Source organism: Myxine glutinosa, chromosome 1 (assembly GCF_964187855.1).
Source record: "Myxine glutinosa chromosome 1, kmMyxGlut1.1, whole genome shotgun sequence".
Taxonomy (NCBI): domain Eukaryota; kingdom Metazoa; phylum Chordata; class Myxini; order Myxiniformes; family Myxinidae; genus Myxine; species Myxine glutinosa.
The window spans coordinates 103,502,639-103,525,690 of NC_136261.1; the positions used below are offsets into that span (position 1 = coordinate 103,502,639).

General features: G+C 44.2%; 1 protein-coding gene across 2 annotated transcripts in view; it reads left to right on the plus strand.

The window, feature by feature from the left end:
* Window positions 1-23,052, plus strand: part of LOC137412330 (phosphatidylinositol-3,5-bisphosphate 3-phosphatase MTMR6-like) — a 78,885-nt gene that overhangs the window by 9,085 nt on the left and 46,748 nt on the right. For both annotated transcript variants that reach the window (XM_078775458.1, XM_078775454.1), the window contains exons 5-9: window positions 257-414; window positions 6,510-6,635; window positions 10,093-10,227; window positions 10,512-10,644; window positions 19,339-19,448. In XM_078775458.1, the coding sequence (XP_078631584.1) occupies window positions 257-414; window positions 6,510-6,635; window positions 10,093-10,227; window positions 10,512-10,644; window positions 19,339-19,448 (662 nt within the window). The remainder of the gene's footprint in view (window positions 1-256; window positions 415-6,509; window positions 6,636-10,092; window positions 10,228-10,511; window positions 10,645-19,338; window positions 19,449-23,052) is intronic.

Below are 23,052 nucleotides of genomic sequence, written 5' to 3' on the forward strand. Positions count from 1 at the left end.
TATCCACAATATAGCCACACATGCTTATTCTCATCATTCTTGTATTTATCATCGTTGGATGTCACTCGTTTTTATTCCAGCTTTCAGCAGCTACACTACCAATCTCCGATCGTTCTGTCATTCCGTCTTCCTCTTGAACAATTTTTCTAATTTTCCTCCTAATTTTTTTTTTCGATTGTGCATTCATCTTTTATCAGCTGGTTCTATTTCCCAAATGCTTCTTTACCTTTTTGCATGTCTCCTTTCACACCCCTAGATACCTTTGACCAGTTGTACGCATTCTTGTACAACCCTAGAAGCAGCGAGACAGACCGCGCTGCTGGTTGGGACGTGCTCTCAGCTCAGGATGATTACGAGCGCATGGGGTTGCCCAATGCTGCTTGGCACTGCACCCATGTGAATTACAAGTACAAAGTAGGTGTGACCCTGCCAAGCTTGGCAACTGTAACTCCAAATAATTCCACGTGACGACTTGTCATTTGTTTTAGTATTTTTAAATTGTATCCCCCATGGGCTATTTGTTTCAGCAAATATTATTTGGTGAATTGACAATTTAATATTTTGGAATCATAATTCATTTCACATGAGCTGGTGAACCCTCAAACGACAGTTGTGCGATATTTATTTCCATGAGTAATATTTGCAGGATGTTATTTTGTTGATAAAAAGAGGTACAAATACTAGAGCAATGTAAACGAAACAATACAAAACGTTTTATGACAATTTCCCCCTTTTTCAGGGGGTTAGCCATTCTTCCATAAGGATTGACAGGATGGCCTAGGTCCTAGAGGTACGCGCACTCGCTTCTAAGCTCTCTAGCATGTGTTTGAATCCCAACACAGCTTTAAACTGTCAGCCGGTGTTTCACAGGAAGGATGATTCATCAGTGTACGCTTTCCCTCCGAGGGATGTTAAACGGGCGTCTCGTCTGCCAGCATTTGTTGGTGGACGTTAAAGATCCCATGGTGTCCTTCATGAAGAGTAGGTGAGCTATCGCCAGTACAGTTAATAAATGACAAATTCTTGCCCGAACCAGCAGAGGGCATTGCATCAACGTCACAGCCAATTATGCCAATTAATTAATGTTATTAATCAATTAATTAATTAACAGCCAATTAGTTATTCCTCAGCTAATTATGTTACCTCATAGACCTGTGCTGCATATGAATGAAGATGATTCTTACACGTGGATTCTCAGTTTCAATCCATATATTTTTAGGACATCTTGACTGGCTCAGCCAACAAATTCGCCGGAACCATTATGCTTTCGGGTTGTCCATCTGTCTGTGCGTGTGTGATGTGTTTTTGTGAACGCGATAACTTGAGAACGGCTTGAGGGAACCAAGTTAAACTTGGTACGAGTATGTTTAATGATTTAAAGATGAACTGGTTAGATTATGGGGTCAAAGGTCAGAGGTCCCATTTGGGATAAATTCTCTTACCGCGCTAACTTGTAAGTCAGTGATCGGATTTTGATTTAACTTTGTACAAGTATGTATTATGATGCAAAGATGAACTGATGAGATTTTGGCATCAAGAAGTCAAAGGTCAGAGCCTGTAATAGGTTTTCGTTACTGCGATAGCTTAAGAATGGCTGAAGGGAACGAAGTCAAACTTGGTATAAGTAGGTATAATGATGTAAAGATAAACGGATTTGATTATGGGGTCAAGAAGTCAGAAGTCCCGTTATGTAAAAATCTGTTATGTGTTAAACTTGTGAACCAGGAAGGGATTTTGAACAAACTTTGTAAAATTATATATTACTAGGGCATGCCCGTACTATATATATGCCCGTACTATATATCTATCTAAAATTATATCCCCCCCCTCTATTTACATGAAATGGTTTGGTCCATTCGCAACGCCAAAGCGAACGGCGAACGGCTTGCGAGTACAGTGACAATCCCCCCCCTCTATTTACATGAAATGGTTTGGTCCATTCGCAACGACCACAGAACCCCCCCCTCTATTTACATGAAATGGTTTGGTCCATTCGCAACGCCAAAGCGAACGGCGAACGGCTAAATCGCCATAGCTCGGTAACTACTTGTCCGATTAATTTCAAACCTTGAAAAGGCACATCCTCGGGTCCCCAGCAATATACCTGGCAAGTTTCAAGTATATCGGACCGGTAGTTGTCGAGAAATCGTTGTCGCATACACACATACACACACACATACACACAGAGATTAATGGAATTATAGATAGATGATGAAAAGATGAATGGATTATATTTCTACATCAGATATCAAAGGTCAGAGGTCATGTCAGGTAAAAATGTGATACTTGAGAACAGCAACAGTTGAAAGGATTTAAATGAAACTTGATACAAGTATTATATTGATGTAATGATGTGGGTGGAGGCATATCGGTCGACGTCGTGATGTTCTAGTTCTAGTTCTTTGTTGTAGCCAATTGACGTTGTACCTTGCCCTTTCCATCTTGTTTCTTCAAGACAACAAATAGCAATTCTTCGTCTATTCAGTGTTTCAATGACTTGTATACTCCTTCAGGGCATTTTATTAACATTGATCGTTCCTAAGCATAATCGTTTTTTTTACCATTTAAAACTCTAACTAGAATCTATTGGCAATTTTGGGCTGTTCACCGTCATTGGTAGTCATTTTGCTTATGGAGCTCATTTACTCCGGGTTGTCCACTGTTCTTTTTGTCGTAGGAGGGTGGACCTGCTCACGTGGTACTTTGGGGTGTACCACACCCATGTTTTTGAACTGCCATCATAAGTTTTGTCATTGAGGTTTTTACGGCTGCATGCCCTTCCTGATGCCAACCATTTTCTTTCAAGGATTGGACATTTAGCTATTGCTTAAAAAAAACAAAAACCCATACCATAAGGCACCCAGCCATTTTTCTTTTAGGTATTGTACCCTTAGCCTTTCATTAAAAACAACCACTGCATGGCAGGGGGTGAGAAAATAATTAAGCAATCAATCAAGCAATCGGCAAAATTATAACTGTTACAATTAAAAATCCCAACATCTCGGATGGTGTACCCGCGCCTTCCTGAAATCGGGGCCACGACAGAGTTAAAGAGACCGGTCCATGGGGACCGATCGGCGCTGCCCTGACAAATCTGGAGAGCAGGGAAGATTTGGCCCTTGACTTGCATTGCGGGGTACAACCACCACGAAGAGGTGTCCCTGATAGTTGTTGTTGGTGTTGTGGTTCTTGTTAGGGGGTCGGTTTTTGAAATGTGCACCCATTGGTCGGACAGCTGCCGGACTCCACCCACATTTGTCGTTTGACTCCACCCACGGTGGCACCCAGGCAAAATAATATGGCTTCTTTTTCGGTTTTCTGGTGGGCCAAAGACATCAGGCCTTTTGGCCTCTTCTGATTACACACTGCTCGGGTTTGCTGTGTCAGATTTCCATTGGCTTTGTTTGGGTTGAGTATTTTTCACGATGAGGGACCCCAAAAAACTAATCGTACATCGAATAAAAATTATTAATGAGGTTTAACTACTTAAAAGTGAGCCCTTAGAATACCCCACATGACACAACAAGAGGGTGCCCCAGGGGGCGTAGTTAAACAAGCCCGTAAGCATGCATGGTGCGCATGTCCCTAAAAAATAGTAGCGTTATATAATTAATGAACAGCCCAATGTTGGGGTAAAACGATCTGTGACCATGTGACGAATCAGCTCGTTGTGATACAACCGTGGAGGAAGCCGACATGTATGAGAGTTGAGTTAATTTTTTTAAATAGTGCTTCAAATGGGCGTTTCCCAATCGGACTGTTACCGGATTTTGTCGCAGGCTGTGACCACAGTGCGGTTATTTGTGTTTTATCATATCTGTAACTGATTTGAAGGTGAAAGGTGATGAAGCTTCATTGTAAAGTTTCAATTTATTTAGCTTTTTTGTGATCGGTCTGTTGCTGGGAATTGTCGTAGTAGTTGTTTTGGGCGTAGTAGTTTTGGGCGTAGTAGTTTGAGGTTGGCTAATTGCTCCTTTTTGTTTGGATTGTGTCATCTTGATTGATTACCAGTTCTTGTGATGGAGTGGGTAAGTTACATGAGTTGTGTATATTTGATATAGTCCTCCAGGATTTTCTACTGACTGTTTTATGGTTGAGGCTGCTGATTAATTTTTCACAATGTTTTGTTTTTGGCTGTTGAAGAGTGTGGTAATTGTGTTTTTTTTAAGGTATATTCATTTGCTGCTGGTCATGCTGCTCATGAGGCCAAAGGTCAGATGTCCTGTTGTGTAAAATTTCTGTTACCAAGCTACTTTGTGAACCAGTGTTGGGATTTTGACCAAACTTGGTATGCGTAAGTATATATTATGATGCAAAATGAACTCATTAGATTTTGGCATCAAAGGTCAGTCATAGCAGGTAAAATGTGATACTTGTGAACAGCTGAAGGTATTTAAATCAAACTTGGTGCAAGTATGTATAATGATGTAATAATGTGGGCCGAGGCATATCTATTGACGGCGTGACATCACGATGCTGAAGAGTGCCATTCTAGTTATGGAAGTGATTTTGATGGTATTTGTGTTTGGAAGCAGCTGGAGGATGTCTGCAGTTGTTGGAAAATATAATCTGTTTCTGTGGATGTGGGTGAGTAGCCCTCCCCTACCTGTGTTGCCTGGTTGATCCTTTCTCATGAAAGAGTGGTTTGGAAAGGTGTGGGAGAGTTTGGTGGCATTCTTTAAAGGGGAACCAAATGCTCAGACCGCCTCGCCACTAATCAATCCCTTTATACTCTGCAAAATAGATATGATGTGTCTTTTTCTGATTTGTGATTTATAAAATCGGTATGTTTGTGATTAAAAGTCGAAATCTTCTCCTTCAAGATTAACTGTGACATCACGTAGTCAAAGCGACCACCACTTCAGTATTGTCTACGGATAACATCAAGGAACAATTTAACTTAAACGGTGAATTGTTTTCGAAATTCTACAAATATGCGTCGTCGATGCATACTTGGTATCGAGATGGTTTCATACTTTCATATGCTACACCAATGGTGGAAAGATCCGATGGTTGACAAAAATTTGACATGGTTTGTCCAAAATACCGGAGCATGGATCGTGCCTACAAATATTGGGTTTGTGTTTGGAACATTTCACAGAGAACTGTTATGAAACAACAAAGATGGCTAGATCTCGTGGTTTTCTGCCACAATTGAGAGAGGATGCCATCCCCACGATTAAGTTGAAGAAACAATCGTCATGCGAATCTAACACCTTCTCTGCCGAGCTACCAGTATATGGACATGGGGGAATTTGAGTGGTGAATCGAACACCTGTGTTGGCCTGTCGGCGACCGATCTCACCTCGCCGCCACACTCCCTCCTCCACTGGGTCAGGTCATTGACACTGTACAGAGACTAAACAACCGTCACACGAAACTGTAACGCCATCTCTGGCGAGCTACCAGCATATGGACATGGGCGATTTGAGTGGTGAATCGAACACCTGTGTTGGCCTGCTGGTGACCGATCTCACCATCAACCATCACCCCCACAATACCCACCAGAAGAAAAAAAAATTGCATTTGGGTTCCCCTTTACATTTAGTCTTGAATGAGAGCTGTGTTTATTTTGTGTGTTTTTTTTTTGGGTGGAATTTTGGAGCTCTGTTATTTTATTTTGAATGCCATTTATGTTGACCTGTAGATTGTTGAGGTGAAATATCTTTACTTTGTGATGGATTCTGTGAAGAGAAACAGGTTGAGATGGTTTGGTCATGTGTTGAGGATGGATGAAAGTGACTGGTTGAGAAGAGTGATGGAAATGAATGTAGAAGGAAGTAGAGGACGGGGAAGACCAAGAAAGACTTGGCAAAAGATGTTCGAAGAAGAAATGCGGGCAAGGGGGTTAACAAGGAGAGATGCAGAAAATAGGGCAAAATGGAGAAGATTGTCATGGGGACCGCAAGGCTAACCCCAGCTCTGGCAGGGAAAATGGCCTTAAAATGCATGTTGTTTGATCGTGGGGTAGATTGAATAACTGCAGGGAGGTGCTATATAGGACAGTCACAGGTCCACTGCGAGCTGTAATCTTTGTGCGAAGGTGGGTTTGTACATTTGACATGGAGTCATTTGTTACATCTCGTGCAGAGAACTGAGTAGTGATGGTTGGTGATTCTCATGTTGAATGTAGGGCAAATGTAGATTGGTGGACCAGGGTTGAATTTTATGTCTCCAGCAAGTAGGAGTTGAAGATTCAGGTGGCTGGAAACGTGACTGTAATCTCCAGATGCGTGGCTTTGCGCCTTTGCTTGAGTCCACCATCTCGTTCTTCCTTTGAAGATATATTGAAACATTTCAAGTTGACATGGCTTGTACTATTTATTATATCTAGTTTGTATAACTGAATTTTAGAGCTATGATGATTTATAAATAAAACAAACAACATACAGTTGATGACATGCTGAAGATCAAATGACAATTTCTCTGAATATGTTGCTATTCAAATTTCTGATTTTTTTAATTATTATTTAGTTCATCATGAAATCGTCCATGACGCTTTGTTACAGGTCTGCAGCACATACCCTGAGGATGTATACACCCCCGTCTCGGTGAGCGTTCCTATTCTTGTTGCCAGTGCAAAGTTCCGCAGCAAGAATCGGTTGCCAGCCCTCAGCCAGCTACTTGCCAATGGGGTAATGAATGTTTACATCTTGCAGCTGATGCAATTGGCTTTCATTTGCATAAAACCCGACTCCATTGCCTCCTTGAATGAATACATTTCCTTGCCACAAACCCTCCTCTACTTGTTATACCTGCACAATGTAACTTTCTTCACGTTTCAAACACCCGTGTAGTTATTCTCTGTGATTATTTGGTGACAAAACATGCCACACCGTATCACCCCAATCTTGGTGCTCAAACGGCTTTTTGTTGTTTTAGGCAATAATAACACCTTACACATTTTCACCTGAATTAAGTCTTTTTTTCCTGTTTTTTTTTTTTTTGTTGTATACCAGATCGAGGCTCGTGTAGGAGCTAACATCACAAAAAGAACAAACGGACACAAAACGTACAATAAAGGGAGCGGGAGACAAGATGGGGCGAGAGAGTGAAGCACACAAGCACAACAGCAGAGAACAGGGACATCGGAGGAGAGGGCTTGGGGGGGAGGAGCCATGGGAATGAGCGAGGGGGGGGGGGGGGGGAGAGCTAAAAAACACATGGACACTGCTCAAACTTCCAGGATTTGCATTACCGGGGGTAGAAGAGATGAAAGTTTTGGATTGGGGAAGATAAGAGATGGTGGTGAACAGCTGTTTTAAAGACCTGGAGGGAGGAGTGGGATTGAAGAGAGTGAGGGAGTTTGTTCCAGAGGTGGGAGAAAAGAGGAATGAAGGAGTGAAGGTGAGCAGAGAGTCTTGATTTTGGCAGTTTAACCATAAGAGGGTTGCTGGCAGATCTTGTGCGACCTGTAGGAATATTTGGGGGACACAGCACAGATAGAGCTGGGGGTGCTAGGCCGGATAGGAGTCGGTAGAAGACGGAAAGACCACCAACCTGCCTGCGGTGAGTGAGTGAAAGGCCCTCGGAGTTGGCTTCATCACGGGAGATTCCAATGATTATGAAAGGTTTGGTTTCAACAGCGTGAAGGCGAGCTAGGTATGAGGCAGGAGCACCAGCCCAGAGGGGAGAAGAGTATTCCATTGAGCTGCAGATGAAAGCCTTGTATGTGGTGAGGAGCTCAGGTGTGCCAAAGAAGGACTTCACATGACGGAGGATGCCCAGTCGGCGACTGGCTTTGGAGGCCAGCTTGGAAATGTGGTTTTCCCAGGAAAGATCATGGCAGATAGTGAGACCCAAAAGCTTGAGTGACAGAACTTCTCAGAGAGGATTGTTCAGAAAGTGAATGGGAGGGTTTTCCAGTCGCTTTTCGGAGAGACATAGTGAGTGTGAGATTTGTCAGGATTGAAAGACATGTTCCACTTGTTTGACCAGTCTGTGATTTTGTCCAGGTCTGCAGAGTGAGGAGGCTGCAGACTGCCGATCTGAGGGATGAGGAATGGAGCGGCAGATAGTGCAGTCGTCAGCAAAGAGATAGAGAGGATTTTCCAGAGAGTCGGAGAGATCATTGATGAAGACCAGAAAAAGCACAGGGCCCTGAATGCTGCCTTGGGGAACTCCAGTCTGAACAGGAAGGGGAGATGAGAGAAACCCATTCAGGGCCACATGTTGACTATGAACAGAGAGGAAGTCCGCAAGCCATGTGTGGAGATTTCCATGGATACCATTGGAGGAGAGTTTGGTGAGCAGGGTGCCAGACCGTACGGAAGGCACGTGATTTGTCAAGGGAGACAGCTCTGATTTCCTGTTGGACATTGAGTACCTCCATCCATTGTTGAGATAGCAGGAGCAGCATGTCCAGAGTAGAGTGACCTGGTCTGAAACCAAATTGTTGATCAGAGATCAAACCATTGGATAAGAGGGAAGATTTGATATCCAAAGCAATAATGGTTTCCATGACTTTTCGATAATTGGGAGCAGGCTGATTGGTCTGTAGTTGCAAGGATCTGTTTTTGCACATTTTTTGTATAAAGCAGTAAGGTTGGCTGATTTCCAAGCTGATGGCAGATTACCTTGAGCAAAAGAGAGGGTGAAGAGAACAGAGAGAGGGTGTGAAAGAGCAGGATTTTAGGACCCATGGGCTGATGCTGTCCGGTCCAGTTGCAGAATCAGTCGAGGATTGACAGAAACTTCTCCATCTTGTCAGGAGGAAAGGACACCGAGTCCAGGAGCAACTGGGTACGGTGGGTACAGAGGGACGTGTTTGACACAAGATTTTGAGGCAAATACAGAGTTGATGCCTTAACACAAAGTTGACACAGCCTTGGGGTTAAAAGTTGTATTATTTTGTTAATTTCCAAATTCTGGCCAATGGGAATGTGCTCGGTGGTAGTCTTTATTTGCAGGTAAAATTCTCGATCCCCTAATTTCACCCCCAAATTTTGATCTCGTGTAAAAAGTAAAAATAAAAACACGCCAGATTTCATCCATTTTGAACCATATTTGGAGGTTTATCAGCTTCGGTGGTGTGATGGTTATAGCATCTGCTCTGAGTCCGAGAGGTCGGTGGTTCAAACTCAGACTGAGTCATACCAAAGACTTTAAAAATGGTGCGTGCTGCTTCCTTCCTTGACGCTCAACACTTAAAAAGGATAGACCACGGATAAACAATATTAGGTTAGTATTAATAGCACAGGGTTTGATGGGCTTAATGGCCTCCTGCATCAAAATTCCTTCTAAGGGAACTCCTATTATTATTAATGATGGAAATCTCTCTAGGATCCGGTTCGTAGCCATTTTAGGACATTTGCTTTCGTATCCTTGTTACTTTGAAACCTTTTGCTACTGAGATTCTGCTTTAGTGGGCTGAAGAGATGGAGAGAAAGAAAATCTGGATTGCCTCACCTCTGTACTATGTAATGAGATGTTCTTTTGTATGCAGCACAAGGCTATGGGGTAGCGTTATTGGCTGAGGGTGCGGTTGTGCTGCTGATGCAATGCCCTCTGTAGGTGAGGGCAGGAATTTAGAATTTGGCCATGGTGCCGACGATAGCTCACATACCTTTTTTGAATGACACTGTGGAATCTTTAATGTCCACCAACAACTAATGCCAGCAGACAGGTTTCTCCATTTAACGTCCATTTAAGGGACGGCACACAGAATGGTGAATCTCCCTGCCTGTGAAACACCAGGGTGACAGTTTATAGTGGGCAGAGATTCAAACCCAGGCGAGACAGCCGAGAGGTGTGCATACCTCATAGGCCATCTTCCCATGCTATGTAATGAGATGCTTAAGCACCTTTTTAACTTAACTCTGCAATAGTTAAGTTGTGACATTGGTGTATGAGACTGAGTGTTGTTCTGCAACAATGTGACAACATTTGACAATCCTGGCTATCGTTATCTTATCAATATGATGTGTTCCATGTTAAGTGATTGTAGAAAAAAATGTCCCATGTCAATACAATGTCACAAAAATATTCCAAACACTAAAATTTGTATGTTGTGAGAGAAAAAGGATGCAGGCAGTGAGGAGGTTCGAGCTATGTATTTCTTATGACCTCGTATGCTTTTCTCTGCACCGATAGGCAGCACTGTGTCGATGCAGCCAGCCATTATCTGGGTTCAGTGCACGTTGCGAAGAGGATGAGCGATTGCTGCAAGCAATTAGACTGGCCAACCCGAACTGCAACTACTTGTATGTTGTAGACACACGGCCTAAGGTACTGGTATTCATTTTAAACTGAAGACTTTCATCGCTGTCTGGTTATACAACAGGCATTTTAAGGCCATTTTCCCTGCAAGAGCGGGGGTTAGCCTTGCGGTCCCCAGGACAATGTTCTCCATTTTGCCCTATTTTCTGCATCTCCCCTTGTTAACCCCCTTGCCCGCATTTCTTCTTCGACCATCTTTGGCCGTCTTTCTCGGTCTTCTCGGCTGTCTTTTGTCGGCTCTGGTTATGTAGCTTTTAATTGCACAGCACACTGTATTTTGTTCTTCTTTACAGATAAATGCATTGGCAAATCGGGCAGCTGGTAAGGGTTATGAGAATGAAGATAACTACACTGATGTCCGATTTCGGTTTGTGGGCATTGACAACATTCATGTCATGCGAAGCAGCTTGCAGCGGCTGCTCGAAGGTAATAAACTATTCTTAGGGATTAAAAAAGGTTTACTTTTGGCTTTATTTTCTCTCACACTGTCTAAATACCTTGTTTTGTCTATCTTTTTGGATCCTGATGGGCCATCTATTTATAAATATACATGTATTGTTGCAGGATGTAGTACAAGAAGCTGTCTTTGCAACGCTCTCGCCACTGTCATGTTCCTGTTTTAATTTTCTTGTTTTTCTATTTCGCTCTTCATTCTGTTCTTCTATGAGCTTTGATTATGTATATAGAAATTACATCCTCCCTTCTGGACCTCGTAATGACTAATTCTTCATCCAATATCTGTTGTTCCTCTTGATTGGCTCTTCTGATCACGTGCTCCTCAAGGCCCATATATCTGTAGCTAATTAAGGGAGCAGCTCAATGATGCAGAAGGTGGCTATTCACACAAGCCAACTGACATGGGCTTCAATGTGCCCTCTGACGCATGAAAGGGCCTGATATTGATTCTGCCTGGGAATACTTCCATAAAAGCCTACTTTTACTTGGCCACCGCTTTATCCCATTCTCTCGTCCCTGGTACACTGAATCCTGTGAGGAGGCAGTTGCAGTCAAGAGACGTGCTTTATCAGCAAAGGAAGCTAACCTGATTGAGGGTAACTTTCGTTCATTCCATAAGGTACGCAACAACGGTGTCGATCCTGAGGCAAGCCAGAAAATATCTCTCAAATCTCAAGACTGAACTCTCCATCCAATCTTCTTTCTCCAAATCATGGTGTCACCTCGTCAAGTCTAGCTCTGGTGTATGTTCCCCCTCCATTCCATCCCTTACCTCAAACAGCATTACTGTACTGCAGACTCTGCTCAAGATGTGGCAGAATGCTTAGACTCTGTCAATACTACTCCACATTATGTCGTACAATACCTCATCCCTTTTATAGGCAGTTAGCAACTACATATCTCTCGCCGCTCATATGGAAATGACGATACACTAGTCTGATGAATGAAACATCCTTCAATCCTGAAAATGTTCAGTCTCACCCCATCACCCCGAAGGATAGTCAAACGAACCCACCAATCAGTTTCCTTGGTCATCCACTGGAATCAGTTCAGTCTCTTGTCAAACTAAGTCCTTTCTTGCAAAATTAGAGCTACTCAGTCTGCAAGGCCTTTATCTGTAGTTCAATGCTCCTCTGGAGTGTTTTGGAGCTACTCCTCAATATTGAGCTCCTCCGTCCCACCTCACCAATTTTTTTGAACCATATTCATCCAGTTTGGTGTGTATCATTCATCAACATGTTGCTATTTTATCCAGTGCAATATTTCATGTAAATTTGTTAATGTTTTGAGCTGTTCATTTCATCTTGTACATTTGTATTGTCAAGGACTTCCTTGGATAGAAAGTTTGCTCTGTTTTTAGCTGTATTCCCATGTGTATTCACTGATACCCTATTTCTCTCTCCTCAACACTATCCTATTTCCTATTTCATTCTCCTCTCTTCGTTTCAAGATACAATATACATTTTTTCAATATATATTTCACTCCATACTATTCTCATTTCTATTGAATTTCCTTCTGCTCCTGGATCAACATAACCCCCCCCCCCCCCCACCCCCCCTTGCTGTTCTCCAAGCTGAATCTACATTACATGTAAACTACTCTTTTTAAAAATCATTTTAATAATGCATTTTAACCCTTATTTCTCCCCTACAAATGCTGCACATGTTCTGCTTCTCCACCACAATATCTTCTTCTTTTTTTTTCTGAGGTTTTTGTCTGCTCTGCTCCTCGTCTACAAACCTCACCCCTGAATGCTTCCCCCTCATTTCACCCTCTAATACCTTCCCCCACAGCTCACACTCAAACCTTCACCTGTACCTGACACACTCAAACCTTCCCTTTGACTCCACCCCCCAAAAGCTGCCCCTTTCTCACAAAGCCTTCCCCCTCCCACCCCCCATCCTGCCTCCAATGCCTCCTCCCCACCCCCTATATCTAACTGCGTGGACCTCAAACCCCCGAGGTTTCCACCCTAACCCGATGGATCTCTCATTCCAGGCTGCTGCCGATAAACTAGACATCATCTGTTTGACAGAATCCTTCCTCACACAGGACATCCCCAACTCCTTGGTTTCTCTCCCTGGTTACTGTCTCCTCCGAATTGATAGGCCTGAACCACACTTCGGCGGCAGAGTTGCTCTTTACATCAATAACGCAATTTCACAATGCTGTCATTGATGACCTTCCACCTCCCAACCACCATGAGTACTTCTGGCTGCGACTTCCCCTCCACTCCCACCTTGTATTGATCTGTGTTGTACCATCCTCATAACAGTGACAACTCCTTCGACATCTCTCTCAGGCAACATGGCCAAACTTTTAACCACTCATTCCAAAAACAACATTTGCAGGGTGCAACATCACTGCACGTCATAAAACATAGGGGCAATACCCCTGGCGCTCACCTGGTAGAATAAACAGTATACTGCACTCGCTAAAAGCATTTTAAACCAATTTCAATGGTTGCTAAAAGACAGGACAGCATGTAGAATCATGCTAACTCTACCATAAGACTTTAAACAAACAAAAGAAATACCTATTTTATGGGGCAACCCCCCCCCCCCCTCCCTCAACCCCGTGTGCCTCCTCAGACCCCAATTTTTCTAATGCCTTGAACAAAAATTGGTACATCATGGGTGATGAAGGTTGTGGTGAAGGTTCATCGAAATTGCATGTGTAGCTACTGATAAAGCAAATACCTATTTTGGGGGTTCAAACCAGGACCCACTTTGACCCCCCCCTCATGGACACCCATGAACTTCGATTTTCTCAGTGCCATGAACAAACTTCGGTAAATCATGGGGGATGAAGGTTGTGGTCAAGTTTCATTGAAATCGTTTGTGTAGTTTCAGAGGAAAAAGCAAATTCCTATTTTGGGGGGTCAAACCTGGATCCACTTTGACCCCCGGTAGACCCTGTTAGAACCTGATGTATTGTTATTATTATTATTATTATTTAAACATTTATTTATCTATTTATGTTTGCTGTTCTGCCGTGAACAAACTTTAGTCGCAACACAACAAATGTCATTTGTGCCAAGTTTGGTCACAATCCCTTCAGCGGTTAAGGAGAAGAAGTTGCAAGTGTTTACGGACTGACAGATGACACGCCAACGCATAAGCTCCCCTGAACTTCGTCCCAGGTGAGCAAAAAAGGAGCAAAAACTGATCCCCTCAACTAAAGATCTATCGGATTATTTCCAATCATCATCAAGGTCATGCAATCCATCATCGCAGTTGATATGAAATCCTTCCTTTTCTCCAACAAACTCCTCTCATATCACCAATTTAGTTTCAGACCAGGTTACTCCACCTTGGAAATGTTGCTTCTCCCCTCCAAACTTCCCCTTTCCCCCTTCCCTGACGATGGATGGAGGCCCTCGATGTTGGATCCGGGACATCTCTCTCGACATATCTCGTGGTTTTGATACAGCTTGGTATCCCGCCTTGCTCTCCAAACTGTCTGCCTGTCCATACATGGCTTACTGACTTCCTCTACTCTCAACGGAATTATTTAATCTCCTCTACCTGTCAAGGCTGGGGTGTGCCCCAAGGTAGTGTGGGCCCAGTCCTTTTCCTAATCTTCATCAATGATCTCTCTGACTCTGGAAAACCCTCTATCTATTTCCTGATGACCACCCTCTGTCGTGACATCCCTCATCCTCCAGACAGGCTGCAGCCTCTTCCCTCTCTTCAGACCTTAAAAAAATCCCAAGCTGGTCAAACACTTTGAACATGTTTTCAATCCTGACAAATCTCACACTCACTATCTCTTCCCAAAAGGACCACCTGGCAATCCCTCCTATCCACTTTCTTAACAACCCTCTTGCTGAGGTTCAGTCATTCAAACTCAGTCTCACCATCAGCCATGATCTTTCTTGGACAAACCACATTTCAAAGTTGGCCTCCAAAGCCAGCCGCCGACTGGGCATCTTCCATCATACAAAGTTCTTCCTTGGCAAAGCTGAACTCCTATCCCACCGACAAGTCCTTCATCTGCAGCTTGATGGAGTACTGCTCTCCCCTCTGCACTGACTTCCCTGCCTCACATCTTCATTTTACCCAGCTTGATGCCGTGGAAACCAAGGCCTTTAAGATGATTAGAATCTCCCGTGCTTAAGCTGAATCTTTTAGTTTATCACTTTGACATCGCAGGCGACAGGTCAATAGTCTGTTTTCTACCATCTCCTTTCTGGTCTTGCATCCTCTGCTCTTTCCATGCTTTGTGCCCTCAAGGTTTCTACAGTGCTCACACAGTCCACCATCAACCTCCTTCTGGTGAAACGATCCAAATCCAGGATGACTGCTCACCTCCATTCATTTGTTCCTCTTTTTTTCCACACCTGTGGAACCAACTTCCATATCCTCTTCAATTTCACTATTCCCTCCAGGTTATCAACACAGTTGTTTACCACCATCTCAGATCCCGGTGTGTACCCCGGTTTAGAATAGGTACACCGTATCCCTGCGCATCGTAAGAGGCGACCAAGGGTTGGCGCCAGGAAGGGCATCCGGCCATAAAAACATTGCCTCAAACAGGGAACCATGATTGTCATGGGGCCTGCAAGGCTAACCCCTGCTCTAGCGGGGAAAATGGCCTTAAAAAACGATCATTCATTCATTCATTCAGATCATCTCCAATCCTAAACCATGATCTTTTCTAACCTCGTTAACCCCACACAAATCCCTCCTACTTCCATTTTTCCAGTTTTCCCTCCTTGGAGTTTCCTTCTTTATCCATTTTGTCGACCCCATGTATGTGTTTTGCATCCTGTTTTTGGCTGTTACATCCTGATCCATTCACTGTACTAGTCCTTCCACGAGCCTCGTCCATGTATATACAAAATGGAGTACTGCTATCCTCTATGATCTGGCACACACAGTATCACATCTGTCTGTGGAATCTAAAACTCTGAAAGGTATTGCAATTTCCTCTGATTAGGCCAAGGCATAGGGTCTGTTGCTCTCACATCTTGGGCATGTCGGTGGTCTCTCTTTTCTGCTGCCCATTTTCCTATATTTCTCCTTCTGCACTCTATCCTCTGACCCTCCCTATCTACTCCAGGATGCACACGTTCTTCCAGTAACCCTTTCCTGGTTCAGGTTCCAAAATGCAGGCTGACCGCACACCCTAACTTTTATTCCTCACTTCTCCTGTTCCTTGTTTATTTTTCTGGAATCAGGTCAACAGTGCACCACTATGTCTTATCCCCAATACGAGTGAGATGATGGTTTTTTTTTTGGTTTTTTTTTTGTGTGTGTGCCTGAGTCGAACAGAATTGAAAATCATTCCGAACAGTAAATCTACTGTTTTTAACGATGTCCTAAAGGACACAAATATCGGGCACAAATATCGAATGTAACATGATAAATAAACAACAACAACACAACAGGCATTTTAAGGCCATTTTCCCTGCAAGAGTGGGGGTTAGCCTTGCGGTCCCCATGACAATCTTCTCCATTTTGCCCTATTTTCTGCATCTCCCCTTGTTAACCCCCTTGCCCGCATTTCTTCTTCGACCATCTTTAGCCAAGTCTTTCTCGGTCTTCTCCGTCCTCTACTTCCCTCTACATTCATTTCCATCACTCTTCTCAACCAGTCACTTTCATCCTTCCTCAACACATGACCAAACCATCTCAAACTGTTTCTCTTCACAGCATCCATCACAGGCTCTATTCCCATCATCTTTCGCAATTCATCATTTCTCTTCCTCTCTCTCAACGATACTCCACACATCCACCGAACCATTCGCATTTCCACCCTTTCCAGCCTTCGTTGCTGCTCTACGCTCATTACCAATGTCTCGCTCCCATAAATCATAACACTTCTCACACATGCAGCATACACCTTTCCCTTCAGCTTCAACGACACTCCCCTCCTCATCAGCACGCCACTCAGTTCCCGAAACTTCTTCCATGCACATCTCACTCCAGCAACCGTTGCCGAGTCTGATCCACCTTCTCCATTCAGCATGTCTCCAAGGTAACAATGTTTTCACACCTTCCAGCTTCACGCCGTCTCCAAGATCCAACTCAACATTTCCTCCATCTGCAGCTCCCTCTGTGCACACCTTACACTTGAATGTAGCTGCCACACTGGTTAATGACCCTCTCAAACCACTACATTTTTGATGAACCCACTCAGCGCACATTGTACATTGAATGGAATTCTCTCAGACACCCTTGCTGCACACAGCACATGGCCACTTCTCAGTTCGTTCCACCTCACCACATGCTTTACCACTTGCCATCACCTTCGTTTTTCCGATATTCACCTTCAGACCTTTTGTCTCCATACATTCCTTCCACTTGTTCATCTTCTCCTTCAGTCCATCAATACTTTCTGCAATCAACACAAGATTATCTGCATACAACAACTCCCACGGTAAACTCTCCTTTATGTTCTGAGCCAGCACCTCCATCACAGCTACAAATAGTAGTGGGCTTGGTACCGACCCCTGATGCACTCCCACCTTCACCTCAAACGTACCACTGTTCCCGTCCTTCGTCCTTACAGCTGTGCGAGTGTGTGTGCTCTTTTGTACATTGCCATCACTACTCTGATCAACCATTCCTCCACTCCTAACTTCCTCAATGCCCATGTCACTACTTCATGTGGAACCCTATCGAATGCTTTCTCCAGATCAACAAACCCAAGAAACGACTTCTTCCTCTTCTCCATGTACTTCTCCTGCAACTGCCTCACAATAAAAAGCGGGTCTGTCGTTCCTCTTCCTGGCATAAATCCAAACTGCATTTTGTCAATCTTCACTTTCTCCCTTATCCTCCTCTCCAACCCCCTTTCCAATACCTTCATTCCATGCTCCAATAACTTTATCGCTCGATGCGAGCCACAGTCCAGAGGATCACCTTTCCCCTTGTCTAGAGGGATGATGGTACTCAGTTCCCAATACACTGGAAGGCGGCCTTCTTTCACTACCAGATTTGCAGAACTCTGTCATTCTCTTCACACCCCAATTTCCCGCTGCCTTCAACATATCTCCCACAACTCCCGTCGGCCCTCCCGCTTTTCTACTCTTCATTGCTTTTTTATCGCTTCCTCAACTTCCTTCTCGGTTATCTTCTCTGCCGCTCCTAAAACTGGGTTACTCTCTATGTTGCCATCCCATTCATTCTCTGCATTCAACAGTATTTCCATATATCTCTTCCATCTTCCTTTAATTCCATCTGGGTCCACAACGATTTGTCCCACTTCATCCTTCAAGCAACTCATCCCCCATCACATCACACCTCTCTTTCGCTATCTGCTTTGCAATCCTGAAGACCGCTCTCTGACCCTCAGCTAAATCCAAGCGTTCTCTGAATATTTTCCTACATGCCTCCTGCACCTTTGCTACCTCTTTCTTTGCAGCCTTCTTGGCTGCCTTATAACTTTCATGCTCTGCCTTTTCTGCCCCAATACCCTTCGCCTTCTGCCACTCCTTGAAATTCTTCCTCTTCTCGTCAAACTTCTTTCCAACATCATCATCCTACCACCATATTTCCGAGTGCTTCGGTGGTCCTTTTGTTCATCCACATACCTCACCAATGGCTCCCAACAGACTATCTTTCATTGACATCAAACCACTTTCAAGCTCAACCACATCATCCTCTACCATACTCAGCCTCTCTTTTGTAACATGATAAATAAGATGTTGTAAAAGGCGCTGCATCAACGGCGATGAACTTCGTTTTCTAATTTTTTTTTCTATGACATTTAAAATCATTTTTAAAATTTCAATTTCATTATATTTGAACACGAGAACACAAATTGTCTTTTTCACACTTTCAAATCCCTTCTGTCTAGCAGTACTCGGACAAAATATTACAGCATTTTACGTCATCACGACCAATTAAATTGTCCGCTCGTAGACCTCGTTTCTCAAGACAGTGCAGGGTAATGTGTTTTATGAACTCCTCATTTTCGTTTATATTTGTTTTTCTTTTTCTTCTTTATGCATTCTATCTTGATTACCAAATGGGTTGCACAAATGTTGCATTTGGACCTGCATGCGATTAAAAATTGGAAAATGACTGTCTCCATTAATTGCACAGTCGAATGGTTTTTTTTTTTAGAGATGGCAGCAGAGGTAGCTTGATTCTTGACACAAACTTTAAACTGTCATCTTGGTGCTTTGCATGCAGGGTGTTACATCAATGTGTATGCCATTCTTGAGAGGTATGTGGAAATGTGTCCTATCTGCTGGCATTCACAGGTGGACATTGAAGATTTCTTAATATATTTTGCAAGAGTTCTTCTGTGCTCGCACCCAAGCAAATTTTCACATTCCTGCCCAAACTAATTGCACTTTGTGGATGTGATGGACCCTTTCGGGAGACTCCTGCCTTGTGTTGTTTCTCGACGACAGAAATGTTCGCAACTTATTGTGGACATTCTGTTAATCCAAATTTGATACTTTCAAGACAAAAATATTTCTTCTTCTACTTTTCATGTAGTGGTTTCAGTTTACATTCAACACTAATATGTTCTCAATGCTTTGTAGCATATGGCATTTCAGTAGTTACCACAGTGAATGGTCAAAGCTACATCTTGTACTGCACCTGCAGCTATTCATGGAAGTTGCACACAAAATATTGACAGTTTTGTGTGGCCTCTAATGATGATGATTAATGATTGTATTGCATGTTCTTTTTGTCCAACAGCATGTCAAGCTCGGTGTCTAACTGTGTCTGCTTTCTTGTCTGGGCTTGAGGCGTCTGGATGGCTGCGGCACATCAAGACGATCACAGATACTGCTGTCTTCATTGCCAGGGTAGTTGCACTAATTAAGATATTTCAATTTGTAGGTTGTCCTAAAACCATCTCGGCAATCGTCATACAAAACACATTTCTTGTTTGAAAAAAAAATTATACATTGTATATAAGCATCTTTGTCTTTTTCACGATAGTAATTGTGATCCTTTATTTTGAGTGTTAGATAATTCTATATTTTCTCACCATGCCACTGCCCCATGGTTCGCTGGACAGGTCTGGAAAGCCATTCTTTTTCTGAATTTTACATTTGCAGGGTGTAGTGACAGTTGAGTATTAACTTCTTGACCAAAAATATATGTTTTAAATGGAAAGCATATTTTGACCTGAGGATATGTGACAAAAATGACTAGGGGGTGAGTAGGGTTAATTAGTTTTTTCATAATAAATGTTAGTATAAGGCGTTTTATACCCCCAGTCTAGCAGTTGCCACAATCAAGTGTATGGAGGGCTCCCTATCACCCGAGCATCCCTGTCTGTCTCTTTTCTCCATTTTTCCCCTCCGTATTTAGTGTTCTTGATCCTTCTCCCTTGACTTTCCTCACTCCCTACTTGGGCACTTGGCCGTGAAACCAAATGGTAGTACCGTGTGTGCGCCCTCAGATTCAGTGCGAAGCCAGCATGGTGGTGTCATGTATGTGACATTTGCACACTGTAAGCATGGTGGGTCCAATTGGCAAAAGCATGTGTGAGACCTTGTGGGGGGGGGGGGGGGGTTGTCGGACTCTGGATATTAAAGTCCACATGGTGAGAGGTCTCCTCCCTAACGGGTGTCTCAAGACTAGAGAGGATGTCCCCTGAGACAGACAGTCACATTGCGTACCTGGAAAGAGAGGAAGCCCCTTAAGAGAGATTGTCGCAGCCGGCACCTGGAGAAAGCGGAGGATCCAAAGGGAGGAGAGATGGTGGCAGTAAAGGTCGGTGCCATGCCAGCCCTGTGTTCAAGCCGCAGCATGAGCCTCTCTCGCCACAGCACGAAAAATGTTTGCTTACAAGCTCCTTGACTCGTCACCTGTGCCTCACAGCAACTTGCGGGAAGCTCCCCTCCACATTAATCTATCCTTCTGCATCCTCTTTTATCTGTCTTGTGTCAAAAAACAAGTCTGCACGTGATAAGTTAGAGTAAGGTTAGGTGTTTAATCCATCTTCTAATTACAATTGCATTATGTTGATCGGGGTTTCTTTCCTGTTTTTCCAGTTTGCTGTGTGCCCCGTCCTATTTTTAGCTCACCTGGAACATAGTTCCAGGGTGCTTAAGGAATGGAGTGTCGACAGTAAGTCCGTCCATCTGTAAACACTTGCAACTTTTTCTCCGGAACTGTTGATGGGACTTTGACCAAACTTGACTAAAAAGAAATTTGCTATGTTGGAACTCAAGTTTGTTCGTGCCATAAAAAAAAAAAAAAAAAAAAAAAATATTGTTGTGGATATGAGAATTGTGTTTTTTTTTGTTGTTGTAAAATATCACCCTCCTTCCAACATTTGGTGTATAAAGGTCAAAGGTCGTGCCCGTAGTTATTCCATATACAATCACGGAGCAAATCATAGATTTCCTCCTTGTTCAGTAGTTATCTCCTTATTATGTGTATTAGATTAAGGCTTTGTCTTCCATTAATTAACACTCCATTGCACCGAATTCAAACAAGGTAGATTCCCTTCACATTCCCCTTTTGTCATGCCAACTGCATTGGGCGGTTTTCTGCATTCCGCTGTTGCTTTTGGGTTGTGGTTTTTCGCTGCAAGACTCAATTACGCAGGAGTCATCTCGGAGCAGAAGGTGGGAGGAGTCAGCCCAGCGCCAGGAACAAGGCGTGGCCTTGCAAACGCCTCCTCTAGGGGCGGGATCGGTGAGCCCTCGCGACCAATCAAGGCCGAGGCGAGCTCACCGATGGGCGTGTCGTGGAGGCCGGCGGCTTGATCGCCCCAGGGGCAATAAAAGCGCGGGCGGAAGCCCTTTGAGGGAGAGAGAGAACCCGTCACGCAACGCCCCCACATCAGATGCGGCACACCACAGCAGCTTGAACAAAAGGAGCTTTGAAACCACCACAGTTTTTGACCACAGCAGCTTTGAGCGGTGAACCAAGTTGCAGCCTCGAAGCAACGTCACCGTACGAGAGACGGTTGAGGAGAGCCGGCGGCTGCCCAACTCGAGCCGCGATCATCCCAACCACCCGGATCCTTCCCGCCATTCGTTCCTGCCATCATCCCCCGTGTAAGTCTGATTGTTCGTCCGTCTTCTGTGTTGTCCTGGGGTTTAAGTAAGACTGTTAATAGGTAATCTAGAGTTGCACTGTGTCCTTCTGGTCCGTCCCTCTTTCTGTCTTTATTTTCTTATTCTTCCTTCTCCCTTGGTTTCTTTTGATTGTACATCATAGTAGTAATAAATTATATTTGTATTTCCAACCTTTTGTCTTCTTCTTCTTCACATCCTTCGTCTTTGAGATTTCCACATTGAATACCTGTGGCACGATTTGGCCAACGGTCAGGAATCGGGTCTAGTAATTGTTAATAGTTCGTGCCGCGGTTGCTAAAAATCGCTCGGCAATTAACATCTGTCCGCGGTACGAACGGGGCTGTGCACCTGCCTTTCCGGGGGTAGCTGGGCAGTGTCAGGGACCACGTCAGTCAGTTATAGAAGAGGGGATTAATCCCCCCTCTAAGGGGAACAGAGGCCGACGTTGGGTTCCGTAACAATATATATATATTGTTACGGATCGCGGTTTAGATGTTATGATGGGCCGAGCGGATGGTCCACCGCGACCTAACAGTTCCCCCGATTCTTCCCCAACTCACCCGATTCCACTCGAACGTTGGCCAAGTCGCGCTACGCTAAATCAATGATGGAAAGGACACAACGACTGGGATAAATGAAACGACGCAAGGGGTACAGTTCTCAAGACCTCCGGAGGAGGATATAATTAGTGGTGGAGAAAAGGGGTAGATTACAAGGTAGAGTGAGGTAAAAGACACAGAAGAGATAGGCACTTAGATACAATCTTATCTATCCCAGACAGACCACAGACAAACGGAACAAGGCTGACTTACACAGGGATTGATGGCAGGGAAGGACAGGTCGGTTGATAGCACAAGGTGCACCTTGGCTCGGGGACAGGATCAAGCACGGTCCAAAAGATGCAGGGAGGCCTCACAGCGCTCGGAGGTGGCGTCTTTCTTTCTCCAAGCTCAGCGCGCATCTGACGTCACCTCCCTCTTCCTGCGCATGCTCAGCGGGGAGTCACACGCCCTCGGCTGGTTGGCTCCGCCCCAGATGGGACCGGTCCGCCGCTTCTATTGGGTGCGGGGGTTACCAGGCTCCGCCCTTGACGAGGAGCTGACAGCGAGCCCCTACTTGGTAACCCCGTCGAGCACATGTTCGATGGCGGCTCGTTGGAAAGGCCTGGTGCCCTCCCAACACCCCCTACCAACCAAGCCGGAGTGAGGACGCGCACTCCCCGCGCCGCCGCCGCCGTTGTTGTTGTTGTTGTTGCTGAACCGTGAGGAAGAGCTGCGGGGAGGTATTGGGAGGTCCTAAACTTCCTAACGGTGCCATACAATCACATTCTGGTGCAACGAAGAGTCAGAATTAATGGAAACGAGTCCTTAAC